This window comes from Cavia porcellus, unplaced genomic scaffold (genome assembly GCF_034190915.1).
Source record: "Cavia porcellus strain 051 isolate PalLab524CR breed Dunkin Hartley unplaced genomic scaffold, mCavPor4.1 scaffold_2, whole genome shotgun sequence".
Classification (NCBI taxonomy): domain Eukaryota; kingdom Metazoa; phylum Chordata; class Mammalia; order Rodentia; family Caviidae; genus Cavia; species Cavia porcellus.
Genome location: NW_026947485.1, coordinates 118,067,592 through 118,089,664, shown reverse-complemented (window position 1 = coordinate 118,089,664; position 22,073 = coordinate 118,067,592). Strand labels below are relative to the sequence as shown.

The 22,073-nt window shown below is 53.4% G+C and overlaps 1 protein-coding gene and 1 long non-coding RNA gene across 3 annotated transcripts in view; both read left to right on the top strand.

The window, feature by feature from the left end:
• Positions 1-9,272, top strand: part of Serinc5 (serine incorporator 5) — a 67,328-nt gene extending 58,056 nt beyond the window's left edge. For both annotated transcript variants that reach the window (XM_013143471.3, XM_063245264.1), the window contains exons 9-12: positions 493-559; positions 2,958-3,000; positions 3,246-3,390; positions 5,821-9,272. In XM_013143471.3, coding sequence (XP_012998925.1) covers positions 493-559; positions 2,958-3,000; positions 3,246-3,390; positions 5,821-5,968 — 403 coding nt within the window. In that variant the 3' untranslated portion in view covers positions 5,969-9,272. The remainder of the gene's footprint in view (positions 1-492; positions 560-2,957; positions 3,001-3,245; positions 3,391-5,820) is intronic.
• Positions 9,273-19,619: 10,347 nt separating this feature from the next.
• On the top strand, positions 19,620-21,840 carry LOC134472871 (uncharacterized). Its single transcript, XR_010042847.1, has 2 exons — positions 19,620-19,882; positions 20,881-21,840. It is a non-coding gene; the product is annotated as an uncharacterized LOC134472871 (long non-coding RNA).
• The last annotated feature ends 233 nt before the right edge of the window (positions 21,841-22,073 follow it).

The window sequence follows — 22,073 nt, the reverse complement described above, 5'->3', positions numbered from 1 at the left end:
GTGGCGGTCAAGGTGCAAAGCACTTCTTAACCCTGGGCATAGTCCCCTCCCGTGCCCTTCCCTCCCCTCCCTCCATTGCTGTCTCCTTTCTGCTAGCCAAAGACCTGCCTCCCTGATTCCTGTTACCTTTTATTTTGCTTTTTAAATTATTTATGTTTTGGGTTTCTTGTGTAAGAGAAACTCACGTGATATTTACGCCATGTGTCTGATTTATGTCACTTAACATTCTGGTCCACTTTGCTATGGGTGATGCCAGGCTGTCCTCCTTCATGGCCGAGTCGTGCTCCATTGTTGTAAATGCCACATTCTCTTTATCTGGTCATCTGTTGGTGGACATTTTGATTCATAGTGGGTTAAGTCTGTGGGTGTGTTCTGGAGGGCCCCATACTGTTGTTCAAGCACCCTGTGAGCTCTCCCTAGAGCCTGGCCCGGTGATGGCTGGGCCCTGTGTCTCAGGTGCTGAGGCTCGCTGACCTCCTGTTTGTTTTCCAGCTTGACATCGACAACGAGGTCGAGTTCTGACGCCCTGCAGGGCCGATATGCAGCTCCGGAGCTGGAGGTGAGTGTGCCCTGTCTCTGCTGCCCGCTTCTTGGGGACCTCTGTGTCTGCTGGACCCGAGTTCCACGGCCTGGGCTTCTGCTGGGGCAGAGCAGAGCTGGGGCGGAGAAAAGGGGCACAGGCCTGAGTGTGGTATGGGGGTGGAATGAGCCAGCAGAGTTGCCTGGATTTCCAGTCCGCCCGTGGGTTCCTTGCTGCTGCCCCTGTGACCTGCTGACCTGTCACCTGCACCCTGCTCCGTCCTCTCCTGGGCACAGAGTGTGGGTTTTCCTCTTTTTTGTAACCTGTGGCCCATGCGTCTGTGTCGTGCCCACTACTGTGTGGTCTGCGGCAGCCACTTAGCAGGGGGAACTGTTAGATCCCAGCCCGCACCTCTGCCATCAGGTGATGTAGCCCTGTGTGCAGCATGGTGGACAGGTGGGTGTGGTACACACTTGCAGTTGGAGCACTGGGAGGCTGAGGCAGGAGGATCACAAATTGGAGCCCAGCTTGGGCAGCTTAGTGACAAAGGGGACCCTGTCTCCAAAAATAAAAAGAAAAGGGCTGGGATGCAGCTCAATGCAGGTCCCCAGGCCCAGTCCCAGCACCACTAATAACAATGGTGGATGGGGCGCTTCTGTTCAGCAATGCGGCCCTTCTGCAAATGCAGAGAGTGAGGGTGGTCAGCAGACACCTGCTTTTCCTACCATGTGGCAGTCTTGTGGGGTCTCATGGTCGTCCACTAGCGTAACCAAAGGCTCAGCCCGACTCAGGAGTGTGAGGCCAGTTCCATGGCAGCTGGGCTTCCCGGGCTGCAGCCTGGGCACTCCTTGGTGACTTCACAGGGTGCTTGGTGCTCATGGAGCCGAGAGAGCTGCTGGTCTCCGGGAAGAGGGGAGAAGACAGTGACACCTTGAGGGATTAGTTACCAGGACGCTGACACAGTGGCCCAAGCCAGTGTCCCCAGCCTTGCCACCATCCTTTCTGGCATGGCACTGGCTGCCCCCTAACAGCTTTCCTGGGTGCAGAGCCCCAGGGGTGCCTCTGGAGCCGCAGCTGGGTGAGGGGAGACTGTGGCTCCCATGAGGGCTCCTGGTATCCTGGCTGGTGTCATCCCAGCTGTCTGGCCCTTGCACAGGTCACTGCCCAGTGTCCAGCAAGAGTGGTCTCTCCCAGTAGGTATCTGGCCCTGTGGCCCCACACAGCCACTGCACAGGCTGTAGCATGGGCTCAGTGACCCCCTGTGCCCTGTGTCAGGCTCCAAGCAGTGAGCATTGGAGTGGGCTGGAGGGGGTGTTGCTCTGTCTCTCTGAGCTCTTCCTCCTCCCCGCTGTGGCCCCCAAGGCTCACCCGGGAAAGACAGGGTGCGTGCTATCTTGGGGCGACTTAGGCTTCCATGGGTCAAGGATCTCAGAGCCCTGCATGTGGGGTACCAGGGAAGGAGCAAAGCAATAAGGGCTCTGTCACATCCTTGCTGTGCAGGAGGGAATGGGGCTCGGGGTATCTAAGGAGACGGGGACCAAGCTGCACATCTTCTGCCTGGGCTCCGTTTTTCCCTGCTCGGATTCCTTTGTGGGCACTGGCAAGGCCTCAGGGCCCCTGGTTCACCTTGGCCCACAAAGTGTCTCCACATTTATCAGTGCCATCTGCAGTAACCTCTCAGTCACAGCCTCGCTCTTTTCAGGACCTTTGCTGTTCTGAGGAGCAAACGTCCTGAAAAGAGTGAGGCTGTGACTGAGAGGGATGGGGCCGCTCCAGAGGAAGGCCCTGTGTCCCTCTGCCTGTAGGCCATGGCCGGCCACTGGGTTTGCTTTCTTTCTAATCCATGTCCCTCATGAGGCAGCACAGTGTCACACTCCTTGCAGGCCACATGCGCCTAACACAGCTCCTCCCTGCACTCTATCTCCTGGTCCCTTCCATTTGCAAAATCCATCTCCAGCTTCCTTCCCTTGCCTTTCATTTGCTCTTTACTGAGCATCCTGTGCCCAGTCTCTCGGCACCTCCAGCCCCCTGTCCCATGCTGAGTGGTAATGGCCCAGGTTTGTCCTCTGTGTGTGTCCCAGCTCTGTCGTTGAGCTCTGTCCTGTGGTGATTTAAGGCTGTGACTCCTGCCCCAGAAGAGAGCAGCAGGAGGGACTGAGTGTCATTTGCTGGGTTTCAGCCCAAGCCCTACAGAAGTGGAAACTGAGGCAGGATGTGCCCTGGGATGTTTCTCAGACTCTGCACACAGGAAGATGGAGGGGAGGCAGGGTGGGCGAGGCAGGGTGGCTGACAGGCCGAAGCCTGCCAGCCCCGGGTGCCTCTCAGGGTCCTGTGTCTGCCCACCGGTGGCCACTCGGCGAGACCTTGAGGGATGAGTGTGGCCGGGAGGCAGCAAGAAGCTGCCGAGGCGGCGCCTGACTTGGCCTTTGTCCTGCAGGTGGCTCGTTGCTGCTTCTGCTTCGGCAACGACGTCGTGGAGGGTGAGTGGGACATGGACTGTGGAGGGGCCGCTGCAGCCTGGTGGGCGTGGGAGGTATGGGGGCTCTTCTGTGAGCAGGGCCGGTTCACTGCTCCCTCCTAAATCCTCCTGGACTCTGGGCCGCCTGGTGTGGTTTGCTCCTGTATATGGGGGGCACGCATGGGTGTGCACGGTGCGGGGTTGAGTGTGTGTTTGTGTGTGTGTGAGGGTGCTGGGCACACCTTCACTGCTCCCTGCCACCCGCAGACCCCGAGGAGCAGCCGGCGGGGAAGAAGGCCCGGCGTGTCCTCTACGACGAGAAGAAGGGCACGGTGTACAGCTACCCTTACTTCCATGCTGTGTTCCTGCTGGCCTCGCTCTACATGATGATGACCCTCACCAACTGGTTCCAGTGAGTGGACTTTGTGTGCGGGGCCCCACGCCGGGATGGTCCTGGCGGTGCCGGTCACAGGTCTGCCCTGGAGGTGACCAGGCTGTCCCACCAGGCCTGCTGCCCACGCGCAGTCTTGGCAGCAGGTGGTGTGGGCTTCTGTTTGTGTTGCTGGAGTGAACCCAGGGGATCTCGGCCACTGAGCGACTTCCCCAGTGCTTTGTATTTATTTTTTATTTTAACATGGGATCTTGCTAAATTGCCTAGGCCAACCTTGAACTTGAGATCCTCCTGCCTCAGCTTGCCCAGTGGCTGGGTTTAGAGGTACACAGCACCACACCCAGGCTCCAGGCTGGGGTTTTAGTCTTAGATTTTTTCTTTTGTTTCATTTTTTGTTTTTTGAGTTGTGGCTTTAGTAGACAGCTCAGGCTACCCTCAAACGCATGCATGGTTCTCCTGCCTCAGCCTCCGATAGCAGGCTCCATGGAGCACCTTTCCGGGAGTAGAAGCCAGTGGTGATCACCACAGCTCTGAGGATGGGAAGGTCCTGGAGTACAGGGGCAGAGCGCAAGCTACAGCATCAAAAACAACAAAAATAAATGCCCTGTTACACCAGAATGGCAGCTGGAGAACACAGTGGAGGGATGGAGGAACAGTGATCCTTTTTAAGAAAGAAAAATACCCTCCTGTGTTTCTTTCTTCTGTGATTTTGTGTGTGTGTGTTGCACTGCTGGGAACCAAACCCAGGGCCCCACGTGTGCCAGGCACGTGCTCCCCACTGAGTCACACAGCGGCCCTTTTTCTGTTTTTGAAGTTAGTTGTACATAACAGGCTTGGCTTCCCCATCACTATGGACAGAGGTATACCTTTTTTTTGTTGTTGGTTTTGTACTGGGGATCAACTCAGGACCTCGTGCTTGCCAGGCAGGCCTTAAGCCACTGGACTAAATCCCCGGCCAGAGTCATACTTTCATACAGATCCAAAGTTTCCTTTTTCCAGAGCTTTTGTCAGTCCGCATCTGCAGCACACAGTGGTCCATTGCCCTGGAGCTGCTGCACGCCCTCGACACACCTGCACTTCCCTTCCTCCGGCCCTTCTCCTCCATCTCTGATCCCCTTCCCTTTTTCAGAAAGTCTGTGTCCCCACTTCCTCTTTTTTGTCTTTTCTGTTACCTTTGTTTATGCTTTGAGTTTCTCCACCAAGAGAAACCACGTGACATCAGCCTCGCGTGTCCAATTCATTTCACTTAATGCCATGGCCTCCAGGTGCATCTGAGTTTATCTTTCTCTGTGGATCCAGAGTTTCACTTGCACCCTGACTTGTATTCGAATGATCTAGACAGATGAAATCTGTTATCCGGCACCTATTCCAGTGTCTCCTGTGTGCTGCCCTGTTGCAGGTGACAGGGTGTCAGGGTGGTGGGAGAGACAGAAAGTGTAGGACAGGGCAATATGGGCTGAGAGTGGCGACCTCAGACCCATTCAGGGAAAGGCTTCTCCGAGGGGTTCCCCAGAAGGGGGACCAGCGAGGGGACTTGTCGTGCTTCCCTGTGGTACCTGGGAAATTCCAGAGGAGGCGTGAGAAGTTTAGGAGAGGACACAGGGAGCTGTGGTCCCCAAGACAGACGGCAGCAGATGCTGCTGAGGATGCGGAGAGACCGGACCCCTCTTCCGCGCTGCAGGGAAGTAGAAGGAGGCTGCTCTGGAAAACAGCTTGGTGGACCCTGGGACGTTAAACAGAGTTAAAGCAGGAGCCAGGGCTCTACCCCTCAGCTTATCTGAGACCAGAAGAAAGATCTGTATGCAGAATATCAGACAGTGCTCGTGGCCACATCATTAGCCATAGCCAGAAAGTGGCACCGTGGTGCCCTCGGCTGATAGATGCGTAAACTAGAGCTGTATAGGAACCGATCATTCGGAAGTAAAGAGTGAAATCCAGAATGCTCGGAAATCTGACACGGCAGTCAAAGAGCTTCCCATTTTGAAACATTTCAGGTTTGGGATTTGTGGGTGAGGCATGCACCCCCTTTGGGGTGGTAATGTTCATGCAGTTGTTCCAACATCTGAAGAACTTGTGGTCCCAAGCATTTTGGACCCTGGGTCCTCACCCTGTTGGGATCCAAGCTTCAGTGTGGGAGGGCTGGAGAATACGGGGAGAGCAAAGGCGGGCAGTCAGTGGGGCCAGGAAGGCGCTGGCTGCCCAGAGGGTGCCGGGGTGGGGTGGCTCGAGCACAGTGCGCGGAGACAGGAGCATGGGTGGGGTGTGCATTCTGCAGTGACCACAGTGGTCATCATAGGAGCCCGTAAATGTATCAAAAGCCAGGGAATTGCACATTTTGAGTGGGTGTGACTTACCTCTTCACTGAGTCTCTGGAGAAGAAAGACTGGTGGGGGTGGCGGCTCCCCCTGTGGTCTCCCTGCCCTGACTGCACTGTACGTTGTGTCCCCACAGCTATGAAGGCGCCAGCATCCACACCTTCTTCCGGGAGAGCTGGTCTGTCTTCTGGGTCAAGATGGCCTCATGCTGGACGTGCGTGCTGCTGTACCTGTGGACCCTGGTGGCGCCTCTCTGCTGTCCCACTCGACAGTTCTCTGTGTGACACAGCTCCGGCCTGCTGACGGCAGGCATATTGAGGCTTTCAGTGGCTCCTGAGCCCCGAGAGAAGCCAGCACCTCTTGCCTGTTTTAAGTGTGATCAGAAAGCTCTCAGGAAGCACAGCCTGTTCTGTCAAGCTTTTTAATTCACACATTAAACAGAAACTGCTGTTCGTCTAAAGGGATTTGGAAAGTCCAGCCACAGCGATGTGGGGGATACACGTGTGTATGTGCAGACGTCTTGCCCAGAAAGTGGGTAGATGCCGTGCGATTTTCCTGGGGTGCATTTTTACCTAACCAGAATTTGGGGCTCGCAGCTTTTCATAGGGATAAGATCACCTCATTGGCCTGACGTTCATGTCTTTGGTATAAAAGAGTCCCCAGCTCCTAAGACCCATCCTTGCTTTTCCTCCCCTTGCCTATTCTCTGGTCCTCGAGGTCCCATCCTCTGCCCCAGTATTTAGGGGGCTGAGAGGGAGTGCCTGCCTTCCACTCGCCCTCAGAGCCCCGTCCCAGAGGGACTGCGATGCTGGCAGTCGCAGCCACCCCTCGGCACCTTCCTCCTCCTCCTTCTGACCCCTGTCAGAATGTGAAAAGCACAATTCACCATCTCTCCCTGTGGTCACCTCTGTTTCTTCCCAGCTTATGATGGGAATTGCGCTTAGCTGGGGTGGTGGGCACTGTTTGCTGGGTGTCTGCAACGAGGGCTGCATTTCCTTTTTGTATTTGCTGTGATAATAGCACCCTAGGGCCCGGACCTACACCTGCCACAGCCCTGCAGGGCTCAGGGCTTCTCCTCAGCCTCCCTGGCCTCCAGGCCTGTGAAATGGAGCCAGGGCAGAACTTTGGCCTCCGGGGCTGTCCCTGGCTCCCCTTTGTGATTCCTGTGGGGTGGCGGGGGAGGGGGCCCAGCCGGTCTGCAGGGGCGGCTGCCAGGCAGGTGGCTATTGGAGGTGACTGAGCACAGGTGTAGAATGGGGGTGGGGGGGGTTGGGGGGGCTGTCAGTGACTTCCCTGGAAGTTCCCAGAGTCCATGCTTGTGGAGGGAAGGACATCAGCAGCCATGAGGGTGAGCGAGTCCAGCATCTGTGTCCTTGGGCAGGAATGAGGGTCCCACAGCCCAAATCCGTAGGGCCCCAGGTGGTGTGGGGGAGGCAGGGCTTCCTGAGGATGCTTCCCACAGGTTGCAGCCTAGATGGCTGCGTGACGCCCTCTGTAGCAATTGGGCAGAACTAGGGTGCTCCTGCTGTCATGTTGAGGGCCATCAGATCCTTCCTCACTCCCTCACTTGCCCGTGCCCCGGGATGCCAGGGCGTTCTCCCTCCAGCTGTCCTAGGAACCGAGCTGGGCCTGGGAGGGCAGGCTGCATGGACACGGTAGCCCTGGGGACAGCAGCGGGGGTTTCGGGTGAGCTGAGGTTGCCTTTAGCCAATGTGGAAGAAGAGCTGGCAGTGTCACTGTCTCCGTCACTGTCCAGCAGAGGTCTTGACTTGTCCTCCTCATGGGCCTCAGCCACATGCCCTGGCCCCCTCCCCTGCAGAAAGCAGCTCAGGGAAACACAGGTGACCGAGCCACCCCCAGAATCTTCCCCTGGTCCAGGCCTAGCCCGTTCTCCAGTAGGGAACATTGTGCCCTTCACTGGATTCCACTCAACTATGGTTCACAGGGTCATTGGGCCACAGCAGTGCATGCCGTGGGCAGTGAGTCCACGCTCACAGGATTAGGAATCACCCTCCTGGGTGACCTGTGACCTAGGGAACTGGAAAATCATGCCAGTTGCTTGGAGCTGTGATAACAGAGGTGTTAAGTTAATGAACTCATGGTTGCTTCTCTAACCAACAGCCTTGGCTTCCTGCAAGGCTTTGTAGCAGGTGTTTGAAGTATGTCTCCCAGGCCACGGACAGACTCCTTGAGGGAGTTTCAGGCTCTCCCTATGTCTCCTCTTGGCCGCTTCTTCCTCAGGGGGACCCTTGGGCAGAGGAAGTGTCACTGTCCCAAGTCCCCTGCCTGGAGGCCCAGGTCCATCCTGACCTCTGGGACCGCATGTCCTCAGTGCTGGGCTGTGAGGGTCTGGCTGGACGGGTTGGTTTCTAGTTTGCTGATGTTCTTGGTGCTTTCCGCAGAGTGGACAGAAGATGCATGCTGGGCTCAGGGTGCTGTCCCCTAAGGGTGGCCATCCTGCCTCGGTTCCTGGCCCGTGGCACTGTCCTTTCTCCTCCTCTGAGAGTTCCTAGCATAGTGACCTTGTGTAGTACTTGTGCTGTCCCCTCTCTCGTCACGTCGGCCTTTCTGAGACTCTGCTTACTTGACTGCAGTCAGCAGCTTGCCCATCAGTGCTCCTGTCCCCCAGGGACATCTGGCCTGTGACAAGACTGCCTTGACTATGCTCCCTTGGCTGCCTCTCTGAGCAGCGTTGTGCTATCCTGTCCCACTCTAGCCCTGGGACATGGAACAGGGTCGCCCACAGCCAGGAGAGTCTGACTCCCAGCCAGGAGCCTGCCACCCACAGGGGCAGTGGCCATGCAGCTCTGGTCCTCCGGGCATCGTGCGCTGAGCATGCATTCCTGCAGTGGGGGCTCTAACCTTCCTGCCCAGGGTGCCAGCCACAGACCTGGAACTCTTTTCTGTTTCTGAGTCCCTCACAGAGCAGTCACACTGAAAGGTTCACATGCTTGCCTTTTACCAAAGAGGTGTTTCAGGTTTTTTGTTTTAAAGCCAAGTCCTGTCAGGAAAAAACTGAACTGGGGAAGGGCAGATTTGGTAAGCATATCTCCACATCCTCTTCCATAGAAACGTAACCAGCCTCAGTGTCGGGGTAAAGTGTCCTGGGAAATCCTCTCAGGTAGAGAGTCTACAGCAGATGGGTAATATATGTTTTGAGAGCTATTTATAAGAAATTTAAGAGGATTGGTTTTTTTAAATAAAGATTTAACCTTTTTTATTTTGTAAAGAAAAAATTTTATAGTCACAAGTTTGTTAATTTTTAAAACTTTTTCTGAAACAATTAGCTGTAGCCAGATTTTGTGGTTACGTTTTATATTTTAGAATTTGTATTTTAGAATCAGAAAAGGCAGTGTATGTGGCAAAACTGCTGTTCAGTGTTCGTAAAGGTCTCTGATAGCGTTAAAGTTTCTTAACTTCTAAAATTGTTATTTTTCCCCTGGAGTCAAAAAGCCAATTATGGATTTGTATTTTTTTTTTGGATGCTAATATTTCTACAAAGCAACTATGTTCACCGTCTTTTCCTATGTGGAAGCCTCAAAGCGTGTTAGCTCTGTACTTTAATAAAACATAAAATTGAAAATGGCAGTGTTTTCTCCTTTTCTGTTGGGCACAGGTCTCACCCCAGCCCTCCCAACCCCCAGGATGTGGCCTTCTGGGTTGACCCAGCCCTGGTCAGTGCTGTAGCATTGGGCTGATTTCTAAAACTTGACTAACGGAGACTGTGTGTATTTATGTATCCAACAGGGTGTTTTGAAATATGTGTAAATTCTGGAATGGCAAAATCAAGCTTATTAACCTCCATTTACTGCATTTTTTAATGGTGAGAGCACTTAGAATCTGCCCTCATAGCAATTTAAAGTGACCTTTACAGGTGGCACATCTGTGCTGGAGCCCTCGAATTTGTCCCACTTTTTGCATTTTGAGACGGTCGTGCTAAGCTGCTGGGTTGCTGTAGTGGGGCTCAGACTTGCCGTCTCCTCCTCCGCCTCGGCCTTCCAGGGCACTGGGGTCACAGATGTGTGCCCCTACACTAGGATGCACTGCATTTTCTCTGTATTCCCTGGGCTGTCTTCTTCCAAGCAGAGTGGCAAGGTCATTTAGGCAGGACTGTGGGGATGAGATCATTGCGGCTGTCTTGGGAAGTAGCCTGCTTTACCCTCTCAGTGGCTGCCCACTGCATCCAGAGGAGAAGCCAAGGTCTTCAGGGCCCCAGAACCCAAGAGAGCCACCACCCACTGCAGGCTCACCCCTCGCTGCCGCTCTTGCTAGCCTCCCTGCTGGGGTTCATCCCCAGCCCTTCTCGCAAGTCCACCACCACATGCCCCCTTTTCTCAGGCATAGTCCTCCCCACCTGTGCCACTTCCTGTACTGGCAGGTTCTACTTGGTCTTTTTGGCCCTAGAATGGAAGCTCACCAAGGGCAGGGTGTCCACTCATGGCACTCATCTGTGTCCTCTGGGTCCACAGCAGCACCGGGCGCAGCACAGGGGCTCAGCAAGCAGCCGTGCATGAGCAGGAGGGATCTGAGGTACATGGACGATGTGGCAGGAGGGCCCAGAGCCCACCGAGGGGCTTTATGCTGATGAAGTGTGGGCAGTGGGCACAGGGCTGGTGACAGGTGGGTGAAGGACAATATCATCTCGGCATCAGGAAGCAAAGATGTCTGAACTTGTAAATGTCCTCAAGTTCGGGGTGTGGCTCAATGGCAGAGCCCAGGCTTGGCCTGCAAGGGGCCCTGGGTTCTGTCTCCAGCATTAAAAAATAAAAATCACTTCTATATAGGTGTAAATATCTCAGGGCTATGACCAGCCACGAAAGTGTAAGACTATAAACAATACGACCAAGCGTTCCTAGTACTGTGTCATGTCTCAGTCACTTCCTCATGGCTGGGACAAGAGATCAACACTGGCAACTTAAATGGGGGGGGGGGGAGTTTATTGTGGTTCACGATTTCAGAAGTTCCTGTCCGTGGTTGGCGGCCTCAAATGCAGCAGCGGCCTGTGGAGGGTCTGGGCTGAGAAGAGGTGCTCACGGTGTGGTGGACAGGAGGCAGATGGGGAGGGTGGTGCATCCCGCCAGGTCAGGCCCCAGTGACCACCTCTGCCAGCCAGGCCACACCTCTCGAGGGCACACTGCACTACTCTCAGCAGAGGCCGAGTCCACCCACAGCACTCCACGATCCAGTCGGGGGGACGTTGCAGGTCTAAACTGCAACAGTAATCTAAATGCCTTACAGATCATAAAGAAAAACGCACTAAGATAGAAACAGGTAATTGATAAACTTGAAAATAACGTTTAGCATTAGTAGTTAAGGAGCTCTGGCTTCACCAGTCAAACCAGCAAGTCTCCTTCCCCGAGCCCTGAAGCTGTGGGTAGATGTTCAGCACTGCATGGTTGGCGCTGCTTTTGCCCGGCATTTCCCTGAGAACCAGGCCTGGATATTCACAACTCTTTACCAGAAAAATGCAGTGTTCATCAAAGCAAAATCATAGACATAAAGTTCATCGGAACATCTATGCATGGAAGGATGAGCAGCCAGTAAAGTTGTGTCATAGAAAATTATTTTTGCTGAACGTGTTCCAGATGTGTTAATTCAGAAAATGGTCTGTAGTGTGACCCAAACTGCACAAGTGTTTGCACTTGCGTTTGTGCACGTGTGCTCGAGCTGCCGCTGTTGTTGAAAGCCTCGGGGCTTGGGGTGCCCTGCAGCTGTGCCCACCACCTGCACCGACTCCCTCTCCTGGAAACTCAGACTGGGGCGGGAAGCACAGCCTTAGCCTGGCTGAGCTCCTGACAGAGTCGGGAGCCCTGGGCTGCTGGCAAGGCCCACGCTGGCGACACAGGTGTGGAGAGAAGGTGGGCAGGGGTGCCTGGATTTCCACCGTGTTCTGGCAAAAAAGCAGCGAGGACAGCAGCTAGATGCTGCTGTGCGATACCCACGAGTGTTGTGACTGCTTGGGCCCCATCCTGCACAGCGGGGAAGAAGGTAGAATTTCCCCAGTCCACCTGTCACCTTTGCTTCTACCCAGCAGCCTCCCCATACCCTTCCCGTCAGGCCAACCACTCCCAGACAGAGCTTCCTCTGCCCTTCTCCAAGTCTGCGAGACCCCGGGCCAGTGAGAGGTTGCCTGTGACTACCAGAGGCCCTAATGGCCCCTGGGAGCTCTGGCTTTCCCCTCAGTGGTCCTGGGGCTGCTTTGTTTTGATCTCATCTGCATTCCAGCCAGAGTTCAAAGGCTCCGGCTTCTGGAGAAAGGCACTGGGTTTTTTTTAGGGCTGGGAGTAGCATGAGGAAGTGGAAATAGCTTGTCATTGCTGGACAGTAAACCTACCCTCAAAGACAGTAGGCAAGCGGGATGTCAAGCCAATGTCTGTCCAGCTAGAAATTTAATCTATGAATCAGTCCTGTAACTGTTGGCATATTTTGTGTTCATTTCCTGTTTTGTAAGGCACAGAGCAGACCATCTTGTAGAAGGCTCTAAATATTAGTAAAACACAGGTGATTTAGTGTGGACTCAGTGTTTAAATGTCTGTAATTAGTGTTAAAGAGGTTTTCTGTGTTTTAGGTATTTAATAAGATGCATGCCACTGGACTGTAGAAATGCAACACTGGGCTGGGTGTGGTGGCACATGCCTGTAATCCTAGCATTCAGGGAGGTTGAGGCAGGAGGAGTTCAATTTAGGAAAAGCCTGCCTCAAAATTAGAAAGTTTAAAAGGCTTGGGATGTAGCTTGTGCAAAGGGCCTGGGTTCAGTCCCTGGGACCACACATACAAACACAACTGCTTTGTTGGTTTGAGAACTTGAGAAAATCAGCTAAAACTAGATGGCAATTTAAAATTTCTAAAACTTAATTGTAAAAGTTTGATAAATACTTAGATGTACTTTATCAAATTTGTAAGGCAGGCATTCATCAAATCAATAAAATTAGATAATATACATAAAATTAATGGACTCAATGAGGTAACACAAGTTTAAGAGCATCAAAATTGTTTTAAAATAAATATTTAAACATATAAATTATAAGTTAAAACTCAAGAAAATATTTTTTGTTACACTAACACTTTCCAAACACAAAAAGAACGCAGTTGACATTTTGCAAGGGGGTATATCCATCAGTGTAGGCCAAGTTATTCTGTGTAACAAGCATCTCCAGAAGTCTTGGTCTGATGGTGACAAAATTGGGTTCTTATTTGCATTAGGTCCGCTGTGGGCTGTCAACAGCTCTGCTCCAGGCTGTGTGAGACGTGGGGCTGAAGCTGATATTGCCGTCTCCATGTCAGTTGTTGCTCATTTTATGGGAGGAAAAAAGGATATGACACAGTCACATGATGGCGCTTAAAGCTTTTGCTAGAAAGGAGTGGTGGTACCCACTTGTAATCCCTGCTCCTTGAGAGGCTGAGGCAGGAGGATCACCAGTCTGAGGCTAGCTGGGAAGGTTGGTGAGACCCTGTGTCAACACATGAAAGGGGCTGGGGAGTGGGTCTGACAGGAAGGCGTCTGGGCTCTATTCCAGGACTGGAAAATGACAAGGATACCCACAGTGCCACTGCCACTGCATTGGTCAGAGCAAGTGTCACGCTCAATCCTGAGGTCCACACGGTGAGCTGTGTCCACCCCCAGGAGTGCTCCTAAGGTGCTGGCTTCAGGCTCAGGCTGTGGGACACAGATTCCCAGGGAGGGCGGCTGAGTTTGAACAGTGACCTGGCCAAGTGGATGGGAGGAAGCCCTAGAGTTAGTTCACTTTCTGCTCCTGCTCCTGGCATGTGCTGGAGGCTAACTTCCGGCAGCCATTGCTCCTGGACATTGGCGTCATGAGGGTTTTTATTTTCTCCTTTGAAAACTTTCTACAGTGAGTATGTGTGTCTTGGGTATCCAAACTAAATATTTTAATGAAAACTTTAAAGACATTAGTAGTCAGGTTAAAATGGTTACCTTCTGTTTGTTCCCAAAAGACTGTGGGTTACCAAGATGTCCAGCATAGGCAGGGTGTGTGTGGAAAGGTGTTGGAGACCACCACGAAGCAGCTTTGAGCAGGATTTAAATTTTACTAATTGGCTTTCTATGTTTATCTGTGAGTCTGTCCTAGGCCTCGGCCCCTTGCCGGGCGACGGGACTTGATTCATAGTAAGTGAACCTCTATGAATCACTGGTCCTGGCTGAGGCCTGCAGTAGTCTGTGAGGCCAGAGATACCTCAAAGGGCAAGATAAGGCCACAGCTATGGACACTTGGCTCCAACATCAGTTAAGTAGATAGAGACTGCAGCTGCAGGAATTATTCCTACAGTCTCACTCCTACCATGTCTTCATGATAAGACAGTGCCACTGAACTGCCTTGATTCATTACTTGGAGTCGTCCTTGAGATGACTCCCAAGGTCCTGCTCATTGCCTGCACTTTCCTCAGTCTCTCCGCCCTTTGTCCTTGGTCCTAATATAAGTGGACTGACCCAGAGAATCCTTTGTCTTTACTCTCAAAGCTTCAAGCTTAATTAAAGGGTTTTGACCCTCTTGGAGCCCTGAATTCATACAATTTGTCTGTTTTTATTTAACCTCCACCATACACTTGTTTGGGAGATCGGGGATCTAGGACAGAACCCGACAGAAAGGCATCTCATGAGGCGGAAGGAGATGTGTGTGAGGGGGTTTAGGTTAGGTGTGTCTCTGCACCGTCTCAGCTTTGAAAGGCTCCCACCGTGAAAACCAATGTAATCTCTAAATAAATAAGTCAGTAAGTGATGGGTATCGCTCAGTTGGACAGGAAGAGCTGAAGTGTTCTGTGCTTGTGACACATTCTGTTGTGGTTATTTGGCTGAAGTCATGGATTTCTGACCAATGCCGCCAGGAAAGACGATACTCTTCTCTGGCAGGACACCCTGCATGTCATCGGCGTGATACTCTCTTCCTCTGCTGGTGTTACAGTCAGTGCTGAGCTTACTGATGAACTGGCTTTTCCCTGTCCAAACTGGCTCTCTGACGAGTTGACTTTTGCTGATCACATTCCACTTGGTGGTCATGATGAAGTCAAATTTCCAGTTTCCCTGTTGCTCCTCTCACTGTGGCTTTGCAGTGTGTCCAGCTGAGTATGCACAGAGATGCCTCAGATGTGCTTTTCTTGGCCTTCTGTGAACACAAGAAAAATGTCCTAGATTTCCACCCCGATTGTTCTGATGGAACACATTTGGGACCAGGTTTGCAGCACAGCTCTGGATTCAGCCTTGTGATTCTGCAAATAATCCTGGGTCATGCTCATTTCCCTATCTCCCCTACCTGCACAGCTGTTAATGACCCTGTGGTGACACCTCTTGTGTCCCTTCTCCATGTGCAAGGCAGCTGTCCTAGGTCACCTGTGTATCTCTGAGGCTACTGCAGCAGCTGCCTGGCCTGGGTCTCCCTGCTGCAGACACAGGCAACCCCTTCTCAGCCAAGGGGACCTTTACCTGCCCCAGCACCCTTCCCTGACAGTGAACTTTGCTTCTTCCTTCAATTCCATGAGGCAGCTACAAGTATTAGCCTGTTTTACAAATGAGGAAACTGAGGCTCAGAGAAGATGTGTACGTCTGTGGTTGTGAGCGAGTCAGGGACGGTGAGAGCTGGAACTCAGATCTGCCTCACTCCAGAGCCTTGGCCTCATGGCTGTCCTCCTGCCCCAGCCTCCTGAGTGGTGGGGTCACAGGTGTGCACCTCCATACCCACCCAGCCTGCAGACCCTCTAGTATACAGCTTCCCCATCCAAGCCAAAGCGGGCACCAGTAGATGTGTATGATGGTGTCTTAGTTACATTTCTTGTTGCTGAGTCAAAATACTGAATACCCACAAGTTAAAGGAGGAACTTGCTCACAGTTTCTAAAGGTCTCAGTCTATTGTCAGTTGTCTCCAAGGCAGGAGGCTTAGCAGAGAGGCATTGCAGAGGAGAAACAGTTAATGGTGGGCAGAAGGTAGCAAAGCAACAAGGGGTGACCACAGCTCTTTCTGTCCCTTTTTTCTTATTCAGGCAACTGAGGGCAGGCAGCACTCACACCCTTAATCCTAGCACCCTTGATCTTAGCATTGCACCATGAGTCCATCCCAGCACCACACTCCAGATCCCAGCACCATCCCAGCACCACACTCCAGATCCAGCCAGCTCTGAAAAAGCTCCCCCATGACTGCATGAGACTTTGAGAGTGCATCTAGTCACAGCTGTAATAGACGGGGTGCCATCCGAGCTCTGGCCACTTTAGGGCCCCTGGGGAGTGATACTGTCCTCCTGACAGGTACCGGTGCCTGAGCTCCATTCCTGAGCCTGTGTGTGCTGAGAGAGAGAGAGAGAGAGAGAGAGAGAGAGAGAGAGAGAGAGAACCAGCGCACTGGCTCATGCTCCCTGCTCACCACTGGGAATGGGGTCGTAGAGACGGTAGGGCACAGAAGGGCAGCATTTACATCCCAGAGACAGGAATGGAGAATCCAAACTGCAGTTCTGATGAGGCTCAGAGTAATCAGGACCGATGGCCTGTCCCACCCTCTGTCCAGTAAGAGGAAGGGACACAAACCTAAATTTTAACATCTGTTCCTTTGTGTATTAGCTTTCCAGTCAAGGGGATAAGTACCTGGTATCTACAATTTAAAGGGGTAGAGGTTTACTGGGCTTACAGTTTCCAGTAGCTTCAGTTCCCGGTCAGCTGGCTTCAAGGCGGGAATGGAGTGACGTAGGTCATGGTGGAGGGAAGCTGCTCAACACTTGGCACCAGGAATCAGAAAGAACAGGGAGAGGCTGGCAACAGGGACACATCCTTTCGGGTCAGACCCCCTCCAATTATTTCCTGCCTCTGACATTTGGGGGATACTTTAGATCCCCCCAAACCATAACATTCTACCTGGCCCCCAAAAGGCCTACACTGTCTCATTACACAAAGCATGTTTAGCCCATCTCCAAAGTTGTGGAAGTTTTGAAAGATCCAGCATTGCTGGAAAACCCAAATCCAAAGCCTCCTTGGAGACACAAGGCAGACTTAGCTGTGAACCCTGTAATGGGTCAGGAAATTAAATCCTCCCAACATACAATGGCACAGGTAGACCTTATCATTCCCAAAGGGAGCAGCAGGGAGGTATAAAGGAGTTGGACCAACACAAGGCTGAAATCCAGCAAGGCAAGCATTAAACCCTGTAGCTTCATGTCCAGAACCCAGGGCAGGCTGTGGGGAGATGTAAGCTGCAAAGGGCTTGGGCAGCACCAGTGCCCCACTGGCCCTTGCTCTTGCCCATTGTAGCCCTCACGGCCTTTCTCTTGGGCAGGCTTCATTCACTGCCTGTGGTTTCACCCAGCAGACGAAACCCATTCCTGGCATCTCCACCTTCCTGGGATCTCTACTGCACCTTCGGTTTCATTCTTACAGTTGCATGCATCACTTCTCAGGGGCACGTTGCCTGGCCTTTTGGGCCTTTCTATGAAACTGGGAACCTCCATGGCCTCGTCATTTATACTGGGCATGTCTGAAAAGCCAATAGTGCATGCCTTTAAATTCAGCCTCACACAAAGTCCTAGGATCTGGATAAAATGTAAACAAATTCTTTGCTAGGATGAAACATGCAAAATCCAGTTTCCAGCAGAGTTTGCATTCCTAGTTGAAATTTCATGGTCCTGGCCTTCACTGTCCACATTCCTATCAGCATTCTGGTGTTGTGAACTCAAATCAGAATCATCCACCAAGCTCAGCTAATAGCATCCTAGTACTCCCGTACCAGCATCTTCAGACCTTTCCAAACTGTGCCTGAAAACCAGCTCCAAAGCTTCTAAACCACATGGTCAGGTGTAGTCACAGTGGAGACCACACCGTCATCATCAAAATCTGTATCAATTAGAGGCCTCCAAAGGAACAGAACTGATAGGAAATACATGCATCATTAGACAAGGGGATTTAGTAGGCTTACAGTGAAACAAGGCAGTGCATGATCATAGTCATTACTGGGCCTTGGGGAAATGACAATTTCTTAAGGCTAGAGAGCCCTGTACTCTGATTGCCATAAAGAGAAAGCGCTTCCTCCTCAGGTTCATAGAAGCCCTGGACAGAGAGCCCTTCCTGGAAACCTTCTTTTCAGTCCCCTGGCACAGCAGGAGTTTTCCCTTTTGCCTGTTTTTGCTTTCCCGATAAACTTCCTTGCTCATGACTCTTTCCTCCTGCATCCATGGTTTCATTCTGTGACACCATGGCACACACATCCAGTGTTCTGGTGACAACAGGATAAGAGGCTGAAAAGTCCACAGTGGGTGGATGTCTGTGCGCTGAGACCTGGAGGATCCCGAGTTGCTCAGCCCAGAAGATGGAAGCTGCTGAACAAGAGGGATCCACGATGTGGCTGCTGGCCAGGGTGGAAGGCCAGGAAGCTCAGTGGAGTCACCAGTTCAAGTCTGTGCTGGGTGCTGGGGGAACTGGAGACCTGGGGACCAGTGTCCAAAGATGTAGCCAAAGGTGCACCTGCACGGAGCTCTTCAGTGTGGGCACACTTCCTGCTTCTTTCCTTCTTTCCCCTTTTATTCCATCCAGGCTCCGAGCCTATTGGTTGGTGGCACCTGCTTGTGGGTGTGTCTTCCCCCTCAGTTTAGTCATCCACAGACATGCCCAGAGCTGTGCTTACTAATATGCTCAGCATTTCCTTTTCCATTCAAGTTGACACATCATGGTTAATGGTCACACTTCCCCAGAAACTTCCAACGTTACAGACTTGGGCCCAGGTAAAACATCATCCATGCCTGAGGGAGTGGGAAGGCTCTGGCCCAGACTTGGAAAGGAAACTCTGGTTTTAGGTCTGAGAAAGATGAGTGGATACAGCTTGCTTCTCTCTGAGGAGGACAGGAACAAGATGGAATACCAGGGAGTGTGGAGGGAAGGCCCTGACTGGGGCACCGTGGAGGCTCCTGCCCACATTCACCCATCAGTCCAGCTGCCATGGTGTGTGTTTCCCACATGACACGCCTGCCGTCGCTTATCTGTGTGAATCCACTCTGTTAGCTCAGCTGAAGAGCCCAGGCCCAGTGCAGTGGCTGTTGACCGAGAAGGGGTGCTGGGTTATCACAAGGGTGCCCTGAGATAAGAGTGAGGTGGAAGGACAGAGTCTGGGCTCCGGAGGTGACTCGGGCCATCCTGGGACTCATGCTCTGTCCCTGCGATGGACCCAGGGAGGACAACGACAGACACTGTACATGGCAGAAGCGACTACACAAAAGTGGAATTACATTTTCCAAGACGTTAACACTGATCATTTCCAAGAGGCAGGATTATTTCTTCCTTTATACTTTTCAGCATTTTCTAAATATTCTGAATTGATTCTGCGGCATTGATAATTAGGGGGAAGCCGGCAGTGAGAAGCGATTTTCCGATGAGCTGCTGATGCCTTTGGCAGGAGTACTTGGCTGGAGATGCGAGTGCTGCCGGGGAGCCGGCGGTTAGCAGATGGCTCCCTGAGCTCAGTGGGCGGAAGGCGAGGGCGCCCACGGTGAGGGCAGCCTGGTCCTTCAGCTGCATGCAGAGCCGTCCCCAAGATGCCAATTAAAGGCTAATCGCTGGTGCTGGCCCGGAAGCCCACTGAATGTTCCCTGGGCTCCCGAAGGCGGTGCTGTGTGCAGCACAGTGCGGGATGTGGCTGGGTGGAAGCTCTGATGTGGCCTCTGCGTTCACTCTGAGCATTCGGGACAGAGTCCCCTTGGGTCACAGTCAAGGGGCTCAGCCGGAGTCCAGATTGCTGGTCAGAGGCTCACACACTGCCTGCTGCACCCTGCCTAGTGCTGTCATGTATTTCTTTAAAAATCCAGACACTATAGATTATGGTGCACGTTGGGAAGCACTTTCTGCCAGATGAAAATGACCCATATTTGTCAATCAAACCTTAAAAAATCTGAAGAAACATAATAACATAGTGGAAAAAAAGAAAGAAAAGAAAGACCCGTCTGGGTGCCTCTGAGCATCTGCTGTGAGAAACCCCGTCCAGGCCCTGGCAGCTCTCCAGGGCCCGGGAGCCTGGGCCAGCTGTGCGCTTGGAGCCGTTGCAGGCACCAGCTGGCACCACCCGGGGTGAGGAGGGGCCCTGCGTGTGCTCAGCCAGTTGGCATCACTCCAGCCCGCCCCAAACCCTCTGGAAATGCACACGGGAGCTCCTGCTGCTGTGGAGCTGCAGGGACCCCAGGAGTACAGGATCAAGAATCTGCGAAGGCCGGTGTTTGGGGTAGGGTGGGGGCTAGAATAGGTGACTGCATGGACTTGGCCGGGATGGAAAGGAGCAGCCGGCCAATGCCCCGGGCTGCCCTCGGGGTCCCTTCTGCTCCCCCACCTTATAGAGGAGGCTTCAAGCATAAAAAGAGTCCCATGCTCGCTGCAGCACCGCCGCCACCCGCTGTAAACCTGGTGCTGCCAGGCTTAAAACACCCACGTGTGGGCACAGAGCAAGGCTGAGCTGGCTTGCGAGGGCTGCTGTGTCAGCCTGGCAGCTTCCAGGACTGAATCCTGCACCTGGAACCCCAGCACTCTGGGAGGCTGAGGCAGGACGATGGGAGCACAGCGAGGCCAGCCCGGACCTCTAGACTTAGTGAGATCCTGTCTCAAAAAAATGAAAAAGCACCAGGATGCGCGCAGTGGGGCAGTAGAGCGCAGGAACAGCAGAAACTGACTGAGCCCGGGAAAGGGAGGGGGTGAGGGAGTGAGAGGAGGGGCGGGGGCGGGGCAGCCAGAAGCCGGAGTGGGCAGTGGGGTGGGGTGGGTGCTTCCAGCCTCTCTGGCTGCGGTTGTGTCCTCCTGGGTCCTCACGCCCTCTGCCCGTGTCCACTTGTCCTATCGTTGGGGTCCCGGGCGTCCTCATGAGGGCCAACCCCGCAGGACCTCATGGTGCCTAAATTACTCCTTAGGCCTGGCCCCCAAAGCAGTCGCGATCCTAAGCGGGGTAAAGGCTTAGCGTGTGCCTCGAGCGGTCCACGGGCAGCGGCTGGGGGTGCACAGCCTAGTTCTAGGCTTTGTCCAAGTGCCCTGCATGAGTTAAATCCGAAGACCGCTGTGCCTGCATCGGATGGTCAAGCTCTGGCTGGGCTCATCTCGGGGTCTGCGGTTCTCAGCACATAAACCCGAGCAAACCCTCAGCTAGCCAAACTGTTGCCTGCCTGCCGGCCTGCCTGTCTCTTTCGTCTTCTCTTCTCTTTTCTCTTTTCTTTCTTTTCTCTTTTTCTTTTCCAGGACCGGGGATTAAACACAGGCCATCTGCAACCCTTGGATTCCTAAATTGCCCAGATTGGGCTCAGATGTGGGACTCTCCTGCCTCAGCCACCCAGCGTTCCAGGGTCGCATGCAGGCACAAGCCTCCACCCTGCTCTCTGCCCCTCGATCTCCCACCACAGTCCTGGGAGACCCACGATTCCCGGGCCCTCTGGTCAGCGCCTCCGCCTGCTAGCAGGCAGCAGGGTGAGCGCGGGGCTCCGCCCTCCGCGGTCTCCCCGCCTTGTATCCTTTCCCAGGCGGCTGGAACCTCGGCGCGGTGCCCTGCAGAGCTGGTTTCGGCCCGGGACCCAGCCTTCTGGTCTCGCCGCGCCCTTTCTAAAATCCCTGGGGACGCGCATCCCAAAAGTCACCTGTACTCGGCCTGCGAGGTCCCTGGGCCTAAAGCGATCAGCCTGAGCCGCTATCTCAGAAACGCTGCTCTGCTGCCACCGCCTGGCCCGACAGGGTATGACAGCTCCGGGACCTGTCTCTTCCAGTCTGCAACCCCTTGCTTGCGTCCATCCAGCCTCACCGACCACGTATCCTCCCATTTGCCCATTCACACCCATCTATCTGTCTGTCTGTCCCTCCACCCATCCTGCGCCCGTCTGTCTGTCCCTGCTGGGCTGAGAGCACACTAATGCGCAGGGCAGTCTCGTCCTGGCCTCGAGGTTTGGGGTCCACTGCAAGGAGCCTCAGAGCTGCTGTTCTGCTCTCCCGGGTTTGGGGGTCACAGGATCGGGTCTAGGCCGCCTTCCCCCAGACCAGGGCGGGTGCAGCTTGAGCGGATCCTCGCCTCCTTGGGTTGCACGGGCTCCAGCTGGCACTCACCGCCTTCTGTCCACTCCCCTGTCCACCCCCCTCGTCCAACCCCCTCGTGCACCCCCGTCGCCTTTTTCTAAGACCTAACAGTGACAATAAAGTAAAATGGATGCCGCACTGTAGAACACGTTCATTTCCTCTGAATGGCTGTGTCGTGGAATCTCTAATTCTAGCTTTTGTTTTTTCAGTACTGATGACTGAACATCCCCCAGTTCTTTTTGTTTTGAAACAGGGTCTCAAGCTGCCCAGGCTGGGCTTGAACTTGCAACCACCCTGCCTCAGCCTCCCCGAGTGCTGGTAACACAGGTGTGCATCACCATGCCTGGACAATCAATTCCTTATATTCCTGA